The sequence below is a fragment of the Apus apus genome, chromosome 16 (assembly GCF_020740795.1).
Source record: "Apus apus isolate bApuApu2 chromosome 16, bApuApu2.pri.cur, whole genome shotgun sequence".
Lineage (NCBI taxonomy): Eukaryota > Metazoa > Chordata > Aves > Apodiformes > Apodidae > Apus > Apus apus.
In genome coordinates, this window is record NC_067297.1 from 4,275,128 (window position 1) to 4,292,536 (window position 17,409).

A 17,409-nucleotide genomic window follows, 5' to 3' on the forward strand; every position below is an offset into this window, starting at 1 on the left:
AATGGGATTACTCAGATTAAAATGTACCTTAAATCATGCTGCATAACTGTAACTAGCTATAAAATGTAAGCAAATTACTGAGGTTTAAATAATTTGACGCAGCAAAGCAGTGAGAAATACATTCAGTAATTCAATATAACCTTCAGTTACAGACTTCCTCTGGCAGAAGAGCAAATACAAGGGAACAGTCTGTCTTATATCAAAGAGCTTTCTCCAAAGCCAGTGTTAATAATAGCTCAAGCAAGACTATATATAGGAGAGGATTTCCAGGTTATAATTAAGTAGAAGTGGAAATAGTTTAACCAGCATGAAGTTTTGTCTATTTTTCACATCCTCCATTTCTCTGTCGCTGAAACGAACACAGGCAGATGGGCAAGACACTTTCATCAAACTAAGCAAATACCAGGTGGAAAAGGAGATGGGAAGAATTCCTTCAGATGACAGTGAAATACACATGATAGTAATTATGCAGTTTTAAGAAATACTGGTCAATTTTAGAAACAGAAGGGAAGCAAGAATGCCTGAGAGCAAGTATGAGTAATACAGGCCAAAGGGCAGTCAAACCAATAGGCTTCTCTGAATGGAGGCCAGCTTCCTCACCCAATGAAAAAGTCCAGAAATCATATGAGAAATAAAGTCACCCATATCAAAGCTCATGGATGGTGTTCACACACTAGATAAGGCAGATCTCCACTGAAATATACTCCCAAATCATTAAAAACAAACAAACAAACAAAACCAAAAAACACAACAAAACAAAACAAAAAAAGAGGAAAAGGGGAAAAAAGGCAAAACAGCCACACAAACAGTAGCTCTGGATTGGAACTACTGGGTAGAGGGTCCACAGAGCTGGATAAGAAGGAGCTAACTGGAAGAGTTAACCTTCAAACAGAACAAATTAACTCTGCAGTTCCTGCAAGCATGTTCACTATGGAATAAGGATATTCTGAGGATTAAGAATATGCTTGCATATGTGATTAGTCTCTCAGGACACAGTGCATTTTCCAGCTTTACTGCACTGCTGTGCCCAGAAGAGATGAACCCACCAAGGTGCTGGTGGTGCCCTGTCCGATTCACAAAGCTGGCAAGGCTTAAACTTCCCCCAGAGGCTGCTGGTTGACCTTTGAAAGAAACAGGTACTGAAGTTCTCATCTAACCATGTTCCTATAAAACTCTCAAAAGTGTATTTTCAAGAGTGGGTGTATGAATACAAGTCATGAAGTAGCCTCTGCTGATTGCCGCAGGAGTTAAGGTCTGCAGCAGTTCCTGGGTTATCCATGACCATCCAGTTCAGTCTGCAGCTACAGAGACTGCATACATCTGTGGCATTCCCACTGTACATCTCCAGCTATGTCCACTAATTAGGAAACCTTTTAGCAGGCTTTACCAGGGGGCAGTGACCATTCTTGATTATTCTGTCATCAAACAATCCACTCTGAGAAATATGCATTTCAAGACCTAGAAATGTACATCAGCACATGCCAGAACCACCCCATGGTGACAGTATCTGCCCTTCTATCCTGCAGAATGTCTCTGGCTTTAGAAACAGTTCAACTAACTACTGTGCACAGGATAATTGCAGTGTTTGAGCAATGAAGACTGTTCTGGTAGGAACTGCCATACCTCGGTTTTGTAAGGACTGGAAATTACTATAAGGTACTTCCCCTCCTTTTTCTCACCTCTAAAGTAGAAATAGTGTCTCATTAAGAGAATCAACTGCACAACAACGAACCATACACACAAAATCGAGGTGTACTGTTGAGAAGCAACATCTGCCCTCCAACTGCCGGCCCAGGCGATGGGAAGCACCTTCACAACATCTGTTTCATTTTCTGCCAACAGTGAAACAGAAGATCATCCCACAGGAGCGAGGAGGAGGAGCTAGATCTCCGCACATCCAGCAGCTGGCAGGCACTGGCTTAAAAGAAGCAAGTGCTCCACTTGCATATATTACCGAGCAGTACTTAACTGCCCACATTTCCCTCAAAACAAGATTAATTGAGGTCTCAAGTATTCAGTTACAGAGAAGCAAAAGGTAAAGGCAGAGATGAAGTGATCCCACTGGCAGCAGTACAGCCCAAGGACTAAAACTGCAGTCTTTTTCCCTGATGAAGGCAAATAAATGCTGTTCCCTGTTCAATGTCACTGACAAATGTTGATTTAATTGGATTTGAACAGACAACAGGAGGCCTACTGATATAGCACAAGCTCCCTTAATATAAACTACATAAAATACTCCAAAGCTAGACAGTATCAACACAATTCAGTAAATCATAAACAAACACCAAGAGAAATAAAACCCAAAACCACAGTTCTGTACTCAGCAGATTCATTACCTCAAAGCCCACTATTTCACACTGAAGTGCTCACCAAAATAGTTATTTTTAACTAAATGCTTCTGTCAATAAGTGTAGACAAGTCTTTTCAGATTTTGCCCCAAAATCCACACTTTACACTCTACTTAGCTTCGTAGCTACTGCAGATCAAAAATCACCCCTGATTTTATGGTGAGCTACTCTGCTTAACATAAAGCAAACAACATTGTGTTTTTTAATGTAGTATCTGGGTACTTTAAAAGGTTTTCCCTAACATACAACAAGTATGAAAAGTAGGAACTTCTAAAGCAATAAAAATAATCCATGAAACATAATGCCTGTATACAAAATAATTAATCAAGGTGCCCTGAGAGGTTTTAGTGCTAAGGGCTTTCAACTGCTGGTCTCTCATTTAGGAGGAGATGGAAAGCTGATGGGACGTATGCTTTCTGTTGCAACAAACCATCTGGGGGCAGGTAATATTGTCCCAGCTATTTTCCCTCCAGCAATCACAACCTCAAGTTGCCATTTCATGAGATGTTCTAAGCCAATTTAGCTGCCCCACACTACTGGGAAACAGAGGTCATGTTCCTGGCTGCCTCTTCATCCCTTTACTATGATATCCACCCCATCCTCTCAGATCCCACCATGCTGCCTCTTACCTTTTGCCAAATTTTGCACGTACCTGACTGCACAATAATCCGATTCATCTCACTGCAGCAGCAGAAAAATAGCCTGGCAAAAAAGTGTGCTGCCATTCTAGTGAGCTGAATCAGTTTACCATGTGATGAACTGAGTGCCAGAGCTAGCAAAAGAGGTCTGGAAGGCAGGAGGAGAGGAGGAAAGCTCCTTTTTGGAAGAGTAAGCTGTGAATTCAGCTCAACCCACATGAAAAAAATAAATAAATCACACCTTCAAGCCAGCTGGATGCCTGCCAGCTTCACCCATCTCACCACCCTAACTAGCAAGCATCAAAGAGATCAAAGACTACCAGCTACTGTGAATTGTCTTACAACAAATTATTTGATCATCTGAACCAAAACCCAAGAAGATGCACAGCAAAAATTAACCAGGTTGTTAAGATCAAGTTCTGATTCATAAACAACCACTGTCTCCACACATCTTTAACAAAAACTGGCGATTCACCCTATGCCACAGAGGTGCAGAGTATCATGAGTGTTCTGGCACTTCCTTAGAAGCTTTCACAAACCAGAAAAACAGGCATCCAAGCCACTACCCTGGCATGTTCCTGACAGCAGTTGTTTTCAAAGAGTCTACCACATAGTATTACAACTCAGCCAGCCATTAATATTAGCAAATTTCACCAATCATCACCAGGTGACTGGACATGTCAGAACAGGCACAAACCAGCAGTATAATCCCTTAATTCACATACTCACCATCCATAAGGAGCCAGTGGCCAGTTAGGACCCAGATAAGGACAAGCATCACAGACAGAGAGAATGAGAGCAACTCAGCAGCAGTGAAACGCCCACAACAGCCAAAGGAAATCCTAGGAACAACACATAAACATTAGCTAGAAGACTTTATGTTTCCATTTAAAGAACAGAAAACGGACACTGTTGGAACAAGGCTCAACTGCTGATGAAAGATGCCAAGAACAACTGAAAGGAAGTTCCTTTGCCACAAATAGGTACCAAAAGAGCAACAAAATAAAAGCTTTCCTTACATTCCAGTAATGTGTGTAAAGCCTGAACTACGGAGATGGAAACAACCCTGCAAATCCTGGCAGCAATCTTGAAACTATTACCATGAATGCTGTTTCCTAGTGCCACCTAAGATAGTGCTTTTTGCAACATTAATTTTTACCAGTGTCACTACACTCTCTGAAAGAGACACCATTAAAATCCATAGTCCAGTGTTAACAAACAGTAAAATCTGATACCAAATCCCAAACTCTGAAATTTCAGCCACAATAAGCAAAACTTCTTTAAAAACCACTGCTGGGAAATCTAGTCCCTTGCCATGGTACCCCAGTTCCCAGGCTGGCACGCCTGCGTGACTTGCAGAAATTGTGCTTCCTAGTTTCAAATGGAAACATGGTGCTGGCACAAAAAATATGCACAAACATCAGCCCTGAAACCCTGAGGTTAATGCTTGTAACCAAAGACTCTGTTTAAGAATTCTCATTAGAAGGAATAAAATAACATACAAGAAGAGAAGGAAAAGATTTCTCAAGCCCTTACTTGTTTTGAGGTGAACAAGGCCGTGTTAAGTACTGGCACATCGGGAGCAGAAGGAAAGCAAAAGCTATTGTGGCAAGGACTAGAAAAAGAAGAAAAGGTAATATTAGTATCTTCAAACCTACTTTCTACAGTACACAAACAAGCTTCTCCAATTTGAAAAAGCTCTTGCAACAATGTCCTATTATTATAAGCTGTAGTATTATTGAAGCAAGAGCAGCTAAAGGCTCCAAGGTTTGCTGCAGACCTTCTATTGTTAGTACCTTTCAAACTTCAATCAAAACAAAAGCTCTGAGGAATGCAACACCCCATTCCTAAACCTTAAAAAAAAAAAAAAAAGTCTTAAAGCTATTCATCATCAGGTCAACAAGAAAAAGTCTTTGAAAATAATTTACTGCAGCCTGGTTGGTTCCAAGATTCTTTTAACAATCTTCAACATATGACACAGACTAAGTCAGCATAATAAAGGATATTTTTTTAGCTCAGTTTTTTCCTCCATCTCACTCAAAACCCTTTATTCATTACTGAAACACAGTACAACTTAAGTTATATTCACTAGCTGCCAACTTAAATTTTTTAAAGTATCAAGTGTTTCAAGCTTTTGAAAACAGGACAATAAAACTACATAAATATCCAAATAGACAATTTCCATAAACATTTTCTTTTTTAACAAGCATACTTATCCCACCCACACATTTGTAAAAATATTTAGTAACTGCTGGTATTTATAATTTTTCCTTCCAGGTTTTTTTTTACTTTTTTACATGTGGCAACTCTGCACACGTTGAATTAGGAACCTTTTCAGCTGTGCTTGGCCAAGAATGCTGCCCAGCAAAACCTGTCCCCTGCTGCCCCAAGCTCTGCCAGCCTCGCTGCCTGCCTGCCCTGCTCTCTACTCTGCCTCCAACATAGTGGGACTGACCCTTCCTCATCCCAAACTGAGCCTCTTTGCCCTTGGGATCTCTCCTTCCCCTTCCTCCCCTCCAGCTCTTCTCAGCAGGAACCCTGCATCTCCTCTCCTGGGATCCCCAACCACCACCACCCCAAAGCTGGGTTAATTCAAAGAGTAGAATAATTCAACTGTAGTCACACTCATACAGTGCCCACAAGTACCCACTCTCAAACTCGCTCCAGACTGTCCAGGCTGCCAGTCATGAATATCCTCTTCCCTCTAGTCTCAATACCTATTATTCAATTGGCAAATCCTTTGGCTTAACTCCTGTCTGCAGGCAACGCGCCAACTCTGCAGCTCTGCCCTCTGCTCAGCAGCTGGTCCTGGCCTTGGCTGTTTGCTGTACCTACCCTTGCTCCTGACTCTTCCCTGAAAGACAGATCTTTGAGGGAGGAAGATTTAAAAGGGCTTTAAGAAACCAGACATCAGCTGTAATGTAGAAATCCCCCCCATATCAGCTTCTAAAATCTATTAAAAAGACTGAGCTTCAGGGGACAGAGGGACCAAGTCCCCCAGTCCCCAAATCCAGCAGGGATCCACACCCTGCTGTACAGCCTCTAACAAAGCTTTGCATTATAGAGGCTCTGGGATCAGTCCCCTGTGCTTAATGACACCCTGGGTGCCAGCCCAAGGAAAAACACAGAAGTATCATGAAACCAGGCCCAAGAGTGATGATACCCAAGTGCCCCGATCCAGACAGACTCAGTCCCCCTGAACCTGCAGCAAGTCCCAGCTGACACAATATTGTCTAATTACACACCACAAATGTGTGTTACAAATAAAGTTACAAATGTTGATCTGTCTTTTGTCAGAAATCCTCCCTTCTAACATGTATATACCTAGAATACAGTTGAATTTCTCTGAAGTAATAGCGCTTTTTAATAGGAAAGAACATACATGTCATAGGTCAAAGTTCTAAAAGCAGTGTTCAACAGACCTCTATGGGGCTGTGCCTACAGAATCAGAGACTGCAGTCTCAAAACTCATGTCAAAAGCAGAGATTTAGGTTTCATCCATCAACATCAGCCCTGCTTAAGAGGCTGGAGAGGATGCATAGCTCAGGAGTTAAATCATGAATGAAAAGCCTGCATTGCATATACATGAATTAGGAGAGGATGGGAGGTATTTAGGGGTTTAAAAATCTCCACAGACTCAGTGTGTGAACTGAGGAGTACAATTTTTAGAAGCTGCTGCATATTTGGAGCAGTAGGAAGAATCTTGCTAGCCAGAACAGCAGCTGATCTCTTGAAGAACTGTAAAAAGGTCAAAAGGCCAAAATTTCTAAAAATCAAAGTCCTCATATTTACTTAAACAAAAAGATGTAAAAAATAATAAACAGAATCAGAGGACTTAAAATTTATTTGCAGACAGCAGTTTCATTTTTGTTCTAAATTCAAGCAGTGCAAAATAATAATACTCAAAATGCTAGTGAGACCAGAAGTAGCCTTGAAACAAAGAAAAACTAACAGTAAAACCAAAAATTAAACTAGAAAAAGAAGTCTCTGGATAGCAGCTCCAGTTATGCTGTGCTCCTGCAAAGTACCTGAGTTACGAAATACCATGTAGAGCTCTGAGCACTGATTTATAAATGAGTGAACTTCATGTAAAACAATATATCCAGCATCTTTCAAATCTCTGGCAATTTATAGTTCAGTAGGTTTAGCAAATCTCTACGTGGAAAATGCTTATCAAATAATACTTGTCACTTATTAATATCTACAGAGACATGTAAATACAACTGAGAAACCCAATGAGGTTTTATTTTAAATGTACTGTGATGTGTACTATAGTTCTTATCAACAATTTTTAACTATAGCCATGTTTTCTGTTCTATTCCAGTTCTTATAAAGAGAGGAAAACTTAGTCACCTGCTGTGCATATTGTGAAGACAACCTGAACTGAATCAAAGAAGAAGAACATAACTAGGAGAGACACAGACGCTCCAATCGGCAGGAACAACGCCTGGGTGGAATCAATGGTTTGAATACCTGCAGGAGAAAGTAAGTGACATTTAACTTTTGCTATTTCTTACCACACACATATTGACAGCCAGTCCTCACCAACACAATTGAGGACTCTGACAATACATTCGATTTCAATGCTGGTACAACAGATGTTCACTCCAAGATCCTCCTGCACTCTCATAACCAAGCAGAGCAGCCTGTGCAGAAACACTCCAGGGAAACTGCAGGTCACAGTGCCTGGGTGCGTGCAACAGCAGCTCTGCTGTGCAGAATCCAGCAACTGAAAGCTGAAAGAAAATGTATGATTTTTTTCTTGTGTCATAGATAGAATGAATAACAAGTTACAAAAATGAACAGTATTTAGGGATTAGGAATCAGATAGAAATTGTATATTTGCTTAATTTTACCCTGAGCAACATGTTCAACAGAGCATATAAAAGTTTGTATTTAACCTCTCAGCCCAAGGTAAAGAGAGCCTGATCAGCAGCAGAGCTGCAGACGGTGTTAGGCTGACCAAGCTCATACAAAGGGTGCCACAGCCTCAAATTCCACTTGGGTGAAGGCCACCCTGCACTTAAATGGTATCACTGATTGCAATCACCAGATAACACCAAGCCTAACAATAAAGGGCAGTTTTCAAAATCCACCCAAGCCATTTACCTGTTTATGAAACTACCAGCTCAGTTCAGCATGCACTACAGTCTTTTATGCTAAAAAAAACAACAGAAATTCACGCTCATATTTTATAGCTGGAAGCCATTTTAAACAGTAAAATGACACTGAAGTATTTTATTCTGATTATTTCCCTCACCTCAACCATGCAGTGTGACTCCTAGGGGTATTAATAACGGGACAGGATATTTTTTTACTATATTCTACCATGAGATTTTAGAATTATTAACAAAATTGACAAGGATAAGGCTTTGAAAAGCCCACCTATCCCCACAAATTCTAATACTTAACCAGTCTCTGTAGCTGTGTTTTCATTTGATCATAAGTGGAGGGGGAACGAAACCATAAACAGTAAACCAATTTGAAATACACAACATACTTGCAGAGCATTAAAATAAGAGTAACATCTAGTGGTCACTTGATAAGAAGTATCCAAAATGTCTCTAATGAAAAATTATTACAAGACTCAGACCTAGCAATTAAGACGCTGCTGTATAAAAAAGGTTTTACCAGTCCCAAGATTTTAAGGATAAGGTTTTAGATTATCAAGCAGAACATCTGTGCATATGTTTGTACACACATATACACAGACACACACAAGTAAATATATACATACATCCTGTGTTTGTGTGAGAATGTCTATTTTGTTTTTTCTGTGGAAGAGTGGCAAGTTGTCTAAATAACAGGTTACCTACACAAGCTCATAGTTATCAGTGTATCTGAGTATGTCAAAAAACTTCAAACATATGTGAAATACACTCACTACAACTTAGTATCTGTCGTAATTATTTTAACCATTTTCACAAAAGAAAAGCTAACAATGAGCATGGAAGCCCTGCCTCTTGCACTGTGTGATCATTTTTTAGTTCAGGTCACAGATCTATTATTCTTAAAACATAAGTAGCACAGTCCAATTTAAAAGTAAAAACCAGAAGAATCAAGTCACTTAGCATTTCTGTTACTGAGGTCTGGTACAAAAGGGTAAAGTACAATATAGATAGTCAAGTGTTAGTGCAAAGACACAGAAATTCCTGTGTTCTAATCTGTAACTTGGATCTAGTTCCTCCTGCTTTGAGAAAGAGCATTTGTTCACATGCCCTTCAGCTTCCCAAGGGAAAAAACAAACAAAACAAAACCCCAGAAACAACACACTACAAACCACCTTGGCAGATGGGAATTAGTGCCTGGAGTGTTAAATGTCAGAGTTCTTAATTTCATTTCTGATCGTTTTGACAGCTAATCCCCTTAATGTGCTTATTCCCCATCCCCAAACTGTCTTCTCTTACTTCCCAGATGCCAAAAGCCTCAACTGTTCATTGCTGAATCACCAAGCATAGCAACCTCTTTGCTCTGTGTTGTCAGCAGAAACAGTGCTCTGACTACTGTGTATATTTCCAGAGTCTGTATTAAAAAAAGAAGGCATAAAAGGAAAAGACATACTACATATTATTGTTTTATAATTTTTAAGCTGTATTTCTTACTTTAAGAGAAGCAACCTTAGCATTCAGCATTTCATGCACAGGGCTGCTCATATCTCACTCTTGTCTTATAAACTTCTGGAAACTATTCATTCTAGAGCCTTTTCTCAGAATATGGCCATATATATTGCTAAAAATGAACCTAGGTATGAATTGACAGCACATTGTGTACAACACATTCCAGTCTAACTGTTCACTTACACATTTTTACCTGCAAATCACTGCGTCTCAAATGGCCAAACCTGGAACCTATTTATAGGTTACAGAGGGGATAATGACCACGTAGGAGCTGACATGTTACACCCCATTCTGAACAGACTGTGTGTAAACACATACTTTCTTTTCCATTACAAATGAGTTGCCCAAATCCATGTGAATTGTAGACTTCAGTTTCTCTATTGATAAAGCTGAATCATCCTTATACCCTTGCTGGCATCCCCCGAGATCTCTCACTTCTCACAGGCTGGCTAATATGTCCTAGTGATAAACTCCAGACAAAAAGAAATTACACTCCCATCTCATAACTGTGTAGTGTTTTTAAAAAATATTAAGCTGTTGCCATTTAGTGTAAAACCTGGCAAAGGGTGCAGCATGCAGTTTCTATGCATTATTGGAATGTTACACTGATGTTTTAAATTTAGCTCCCACTGGCATGAACTAGAGAGCAGGATTAGTGCACAGCAGGAGGGTAAGCGTGTAGACAGAATAGTTCCACCGTACCAGGTGGACCTACAACACATGTAGCTGAAACACACAGACAAATGAAGCAGAAGATGGAGCACATCAAGGTGAGGAAAGAAAGGTAAGAAGTACAGCTAACCCTTACTGTTATTGGTGCTGTTGCCGTTAAAAGACCCAGCTGTGCTGCTATTGTCTTTCTCTTTGTCTTGATTTTCAAAGTCCATGTTGAGAGACCTGCAGGAAACAAAGCAAACTTAACAGGCAAGGTTTGAACTCCTATTTTGGCTCATCAGCTACAGCTTCATTACCATGCTACCACTGCACCCTCTCCCTGAAAAGGCCTTTAATCATGGTTATTAGAGAAAAAACACCATACATACATTACATCAGGTAGAGATGAGGCACCAAATCACTCAGATGATACAGTGAGACTGGTCACCATAGTGTGAACTGGTAGGTGTTAACAACCAACCACAACAAAGATATTCAGCTGCATTACTGGGAAGTGTAGAACATGATGGAAATGCAACAAACGTTTCAATACTCTAATGTATTTGAACTCTTTCCAAGTTCTCATTTTGATCTTTTTCATTCAAATTGCACTATTTGGTTTCATTTTTTTCCTTCCTCTAAATCTTGTTATGAACGATGGCCAAAACTAGCTTAGAAGTAAATGTCTGCTGAATGTCTTGCTTCATTGAAAGTTTCAGCAAAGCCTAGAAAGTAACTGTAAGTGTATTTTTATAAAGGCAGAACAGATGACTACAGGAAACTCCAAATAAATAGCACAAATGGATACAATTTAATTAATCCACAGGAGATTACAGTATTCCCCAATGTTCCCAGCTCAGCTGTAATTGACTCATCTTTTCATTTTGATACATACACTTGAAAAAGGTTCCAAAATAGCACAATATTCAACCCCTTTTGCCATTACTGTCTTTGACTTTAATGCAACTTCTAAATTATATTTTAACAAATTTTGGCCTCACCTTCTGAAACAGGGGGATTTTACTTAAGGTCTGTTTTGGCTAGAAAACGTTTCTATCATTAAATGCTACATTGTTTTTCATAAAAATACTAGCAATCAGGTTTACCATGGTAGTTTCTCATTCTGATACATGCATGTTATCTATGATTTAGCTGCATATTTCTTTATTCAAATAAGCTATAGAGAACCACCAGAAGCACTGTACAGCTCCCAGTGTACAGCTCCTGGCTTAAGTCTGCAGCAGCATCCAGGTATTTCAATACAACTTCCAAGTCAACAGGCATTAACCTCCTTTTCAAGTTGAGCTGTAACTGAACTTTGCAAAGTAAACAAATTCTATTCATTTATCAGACAAGGAAAAGATACACCACAATCTTCTCCACAAATCCTAAGTACTAAAGTTCCCTGCTCACTTTAGCATATAGGTGTGAGGCACAGGTAAGCAATTTTGTGCTGCACTCATAGCACCTGAAATCAAGCACGTACAGGTCTATAGTATCAAGAGATGTCTGGTGTGTTACAGAAAGAGGGCTTAAGCAGTTCCACTGCATAAAACAAAAACAAGAAAAAGGCTCTTCCAGTAGAAAACAAGTTTATTTCTTCTGCTTCTGTTATCCAAGTGCTCCCAAATAGTGGTATGATATTAAAGCTTTTGGGCTCAGGCAAAATATGAAGAAACTTCAACCTTAGACATAAAGTACTTCTATGCGGATTATGGATCATCAACTAAAAAGATATCACATATGCAAGGATAACGGAGAACAATGAAGTTCTAACAAATTAATCTGTTCTTATTGTGTTCTTCTAAAGATGTCCCTGCTCTGCATCTCATTTGGGATGCTTTATCTTTCATTCACACCTCCTTTTTCCCATAATGTATTGTAGCCTCCTCTCAAGCTATAAAAATGCAAGATAAGGCTGAGAAGCCTCTAGGACTTGATCCAAGGTTCACCCAAAGAAGATAATAGTTTTCTCAGTGCAGCATTTCCTTCCTCTCTGAATTAGTGCAGTTTAGCAAGAACTTCACACCATTTTTCTCCCAGTGGTATCAGGCAACTCATCCTTCAATGACTACCAGCATATAAAACTGGAGAGAAAGTTAGATCTGCTGCTCATCAACAACTTCAGCCCCTCTCCTTTCACTGCAAGTACAAAGTTATTACCTATAAACATCCTTTCTCCAAAGTAAGAATAAATTAAGAAATTACTTTCACTTAGCAACACAGCTGCTGATCCAAGACAACTTTTGAATAATCTCCACTTGTTTTATGATTTGGCTCTTCTCTCTGCTACGTATTATCAGTAACATAATAAAACAATTGAGAAGTGATCACTAAAACATCCTCCAAGAAAACATTCTCCAAGAAATTTAAAAATTATATTGTAAAACATGATATGCTCAAAACTACTGGACTGTAAAGAAATCACAGGCTGAGAAACATTTGCTTTTGTTTTTCCTGTGCTTCCAGAGGCAAAATTAAGCCAGCACCTCCCACTGGGCAATAAACTACAAGTTGCTTCTCCTGTAGGTCCTCACAGTTGAAGTTGGTAGGATTTCTAACACAGTGTTCCAAAGCAACTTGGATCAGCTTCCCATACGGAACCACTTGGTATTACAGCAAGACCAAAGGATGAGTAAGCTGCTGGCACATGACTATCCTGGAAGTTCAGATTCAGTGATGGATCACTTCCACTGCAGGAACACTTTGAGGAAACTATGCAGGAGAATACGGAGGAGGTATGAAAGCAAGCATGTATCTGCAGAGCTGCCTGCAGATGCAGAAGTTCCTTCTTGCTCTACTTAGTGAAGACAGTCACCCATCTTAACAGCCCTGGGACTATGAGAATTGTGGGTTCCCACAGCACTGCCAGATTTCAGTTGCTCTAAATAAAACATTACAATCAGAATCAGTCATTGACCTGAGATAGTCAAATTCAACCAAATCTCATTGCATATTGTAGACAGCCTACAACATGTTGTGTGCTCTAACATTGCTATGGTTGCTTATAAAATGTTCCTGTGAGATTAAAAGGTAAGTTCCAATGCAGACCTGGAGTGGGTGTAAGAACAGGGGAAACAACAGCAGAAAGTGCATGTAAAAATGTTTTCACTTCTTCTATGGTGCAAGAGTGCCTGAGTCCCACACCTCTGATAAGAAGATCTCACCTTCAGCAGGTATTTTCCATGCACATTAATTTGGTGTGCACATGCAGACAACCTTTGTAACATTCCGTGAGAAGGTTCCACCCTGCCGCGCTGCAGCTGTAGGCGCTTAGGAACTCTAAGCAGAGTCTTTTTACTGTGAAATATGTACCCTGATTTCTGAAAATGTCAAGTCATAAAGGACACAATTTGAACTTTTTCTATTTCCACACGTAGGAATCCAAAGCCTAGAGACAGAAGACACCAGTTTCATCCCATGCTTCTTGGTTTGGTTTAAAAGCAAATACTTGAACAGGTAGATTCTGGGTTAAATCTGGCTTTACATAAGCTGACAGGCCTTATCTGGATATGTGATGGGATAGAAGAAGATTTAACTGTTACCTGCCTCCAGAGTAACTCCAACATGTAACTCACAGAGAAGCACTAGGACAAGAATAGGTGGTTGTCTTGCAAGAACCCATAGAAAACAACCTGTTTCAAACCAAGCTCGCTCACCTCTTTAAGAACCCATAACTAACACATACACTTGCATGCTCCAGCTTACAGCTTCTCACAGTTTAAAGGATTACAGCTGCCCCTTTAGGAGCGAATAATAAAGGCTATCCAGTTCAAGGACGGAGAGACTGTCAGAATGTGTATAGGAGAGATGTTCAGAAGGGCTTGAAGCTTAAACTCCTGACCCAGCACAAATGCAGGAAGGAAATGCTCGTTCATCTTAAGAGACATGGGAACTGAACTCTATAAGCTGTACTTCCTTCTGGATGCAGACTTCACCCATGGGCATATATCTCAAAGGTTTGGGGTCTTTTTGTTTGGTTTGGTTTTTGCCAACTGCTGCTTTTAAGAATAATGACAGTGGACCAAGGGTTTCCTTTGCTTCCCTGAAACCTCCTGCATTAGATTAGATCCACCACACACATGGATTTTATCCTAATGACTCACCCACCCAATTCTTTCTGATCCTATTACTGCACTCCTGTTTAAGTCACATTCACAATAACTCTTCTGGCTTCTTTTCAGACTGAACATCAGAAACCAAGCCCACTTTCTGCAACATGAAGGTTAGCTAAGGAGTGCTGCTTTCTTCTTGTCTCATAACAGCTCCATTTGAGATGAACCACTCATATCTCAGTGAAGACATCATTGTTGTCATTTGAGCACGAGCTCTTTAAGCCACAACTTTCATCTTTCTGGCAAGTCACTTTTCTAAGAAAATCCACCCACTTTGCCAGAAATTTTGATTTCACTACTTTAGGAATTTCCAGATTTATATAGTTTTGCAACTTACTACCACACTTGAATTTCTTAAATAACTTAATTGTATCTTAGACCCCTTTGTACCACTGCATAATTCTCTGTAAAAAAACTGCTTTTGAGCTCATTTGCAGACCTAACAGAATGGGAGTTTGTCAAAGTCACCATTGTAATGGCAGGTTTCAGCTCAGACATCTGCTAAAGAAAACTACATATAGGAAATTAATTAGGAAATTAACTATAAAACTGTGGGACCCCATCTTGGTCTGTAATAGCCTGCATCTTAGGGTCCTCAGGATTCATGGAAAGAAGTGGACTGAACAGGGCATTTCCTCAACTGATTTATATCCATCACCACACCACCACTTCACCCAGTCAGATTGTTCTGAAGTTTGCAGTCCTTGCTTCATGAGCAGTTTTAAATGTCAGATGTAGGACAAGATGGCAAAAGAGCATGTGTAGACAGGAACAGGATGGCAAACAGCAGGGGAAGATTTATCAGAGCAAGGAGCTTTGAGAAGAGCAGGTAATTTAAGTTCAAGCACTCCTGCTGTTTTATATTGCATTATGCTTTCACAACTGAGTTTTAATAAATGTTAGGGCTTCTTGCAGCTAGATGCATAGTTACTTCTTACACAACTAAAAAGTACATATTTAATATAAATTTGCAGAAATTAAAATAGTTTAAAATTGCATTAGTTCTTTATACGCTAAACTGACTAAAAACTTCAAGAAAAAAGCTGAGCAAATACAAACTTTTAATTTTTATTTTCATCACCTCTAAATTCCTTAAGCCTTCTATCTTAATTCCATCAGCAGTGCTGTTACCTAATATTTGCTAGCAACAACAGACAGTTTTACCAGAAACTGGATCTTTCGCTATATGACTTTATTAACTTATGATGGCAATTTAACACCTCTTATCCTTACAGCTGCAACTTACATCATCTGTATGACCCTGGCCACCATCTATTTCAGGAATACTCATAGGGGTTCAGAGACTTCATAGTGCACGTATGGCCTTTTATGATAGACTTCTTAAATGAAGCAGTGTTCTTCAAGAACCAGAAAGAAAAGGATGCTGTACTTAAAGTTTGAAGAAAATTATACTTTCATGCTGTGATTAACTATTTTTTCATGTGTCAGTATGAACCTCATTCTGTAGGTGCCACTACATTAAAACAAACTATGTAGTAAAAGATCCAAGACCAAAGGGACAGGGACAACTGTTTTCTCTCTAGACTATACTCAAATCTCCTAAAATGGAGCAAATGTGATTTTTTATCTCCAGTGTATCCTGCAGCAGTTCCCAGACAGTTTGCTGGGATCAGCTCTGTCTGTGTTTCCCGCTTCTTGACCGCGCTGTTCCTCACGCTCAAGTGAACAGCACGGGGACTCGGGAGTCAGTTTTACTGGACTTGTTTGTAGCCACAATGACAACATGCTGAATCAGCCAGCTCTGAAACATTATATAGAAAATTCTACTATCAATAACATTCCATTCCTGCCTCTCTCTCCTTATATACCCCCCAAACAGAGCTGTCTTCAAGGACTAACTTCTAAATTATCTTATACGTCCTTGTAACTTGACATGCAATTATGTCTCTCAGAAACCCCTGCAAGCTGCTTCTTCTTCTTTTTCCATTTTCTTTCAGAAGCAAGAAATAATTCATGTACATTAGTCATCAGTCTGATAAAAGTGAAACAAAAGTGAAACAAAACTGCATTCAGTCAGTTGCCACATTTTCAAAAAAATAAAAATTTTGCAGAACCTTAAAGGAAAATCTTACCTGAAACTGCCGTAGACTATGAGGAGGATAGAAATCAGGAAGGTAGACACTTGACTGGAATCCACAAGGGAATATGCCCTGGAATTAGGAGAAAGAAAGTGGGTGTGTGATCACGAGTGTCCATTTCTCCAGTGCCATTTGCTAAATCTTTTTCTTATTACAATACAAATAGAGAACTGGATGACAAATCTTTATGGCAGCTTTCTCCAAAATTCTCACATCATCAAGGAATATCAAACCAGTAGCTTGTAAATTAACTTTTTATATTCAAGACCACAGCTTGCAAAACCTGCACAACCTCCACAGGACAATTCAAAAGCCTCATGGTAATTTATCCTGAACTCACTGCAGTCAAGGTTTTTTTTTCCCTCAGCCACATTAAAACTCCTTCAATTGCAATTAATACAACCTTGCACTAACCTGTTTTCTGTAAGACCTCTCACATCTTAACTGATAGAAGTGAAGTTGCACTATGGCCATCAAGGTTCACTTAGTTCAGGGAAAAACAAGACAAAGCAAAACAACCCCCAAATCTCACAACAAACTGCAATATGTATTTATTAAACCACACACAATTCTGCCTTTTTACATATTGCAGACCATTTGACACAGGATTCTCAATAGACATTTCAGCAGGAGGCTTAAAAATCAGATGTAGATTGATTTCCTGAAGCAACATACCTTTGTGTTTAAAGCACCAAAATATAAATATTAGTATTTGCTGATTTTTTTCCCATCCCTGACAGACCAAACCCTACTCTGTAGCTTACACTGAAACCTCTTCTGCTCTGGCCATAGGGATCAAAGGCAACCCAAGCAAGTTCCCAGCTGAGAGCCAGCTGGAGAGTGGGGCTGATATACCAGAGGAGAGAAAAACCTTCAGGGGGGACCTTGAGCGATGGACCAACAAGAAGATGACAGGTTGCAAGTCAAGAGAAATGATC

The 17,409-nt window shown here is 39.6% G+C and overlaps 1 protein-coding gene across 7 annotated transcripts in view; it reads right to left on the reverse strand.

Moving 5' to 3' along the window:
* Window positions 1-17,409, reverse strand: part of SPPL3 (signal peptide peptidase like 3) — a 70,756-nt gene that overhangs the window by 7,128 nt on the left and 46,219 nt on the right. For 6 of the 7 annotated variants that reach the window (XM_051633835.1, XM_051633834.1, XM_051633832.1 and 3 more), the window contains 5 exons: window positions 16,466-16,543; window positions 10,406-10,500; window positions 7,340-7,459; window positions 4,523-4,601; window positions 3,716-3,828 (listed from right to left, as the gene is read on the reverse strand). In XM_051633835.1, coding sequence (XP_051489795.1) covers window positions 3,716-3,828; window positions 4,523-4,601; window positions 7,340-7,459; window positions 10,406-10,500; window positions 16,466-16,543 — 485 coding nt within the window. The remainder of the gene's footprint in view (window positions 1-3,715; window positions 3,829-4,522; window positions 4,602-7,339; window positions 7,460-10,405; window positions 10,501-16,465; window positions 16,544-17,409) is intronic. The other variant, XM_051633831.1, reaches the window with a different exon arrangement.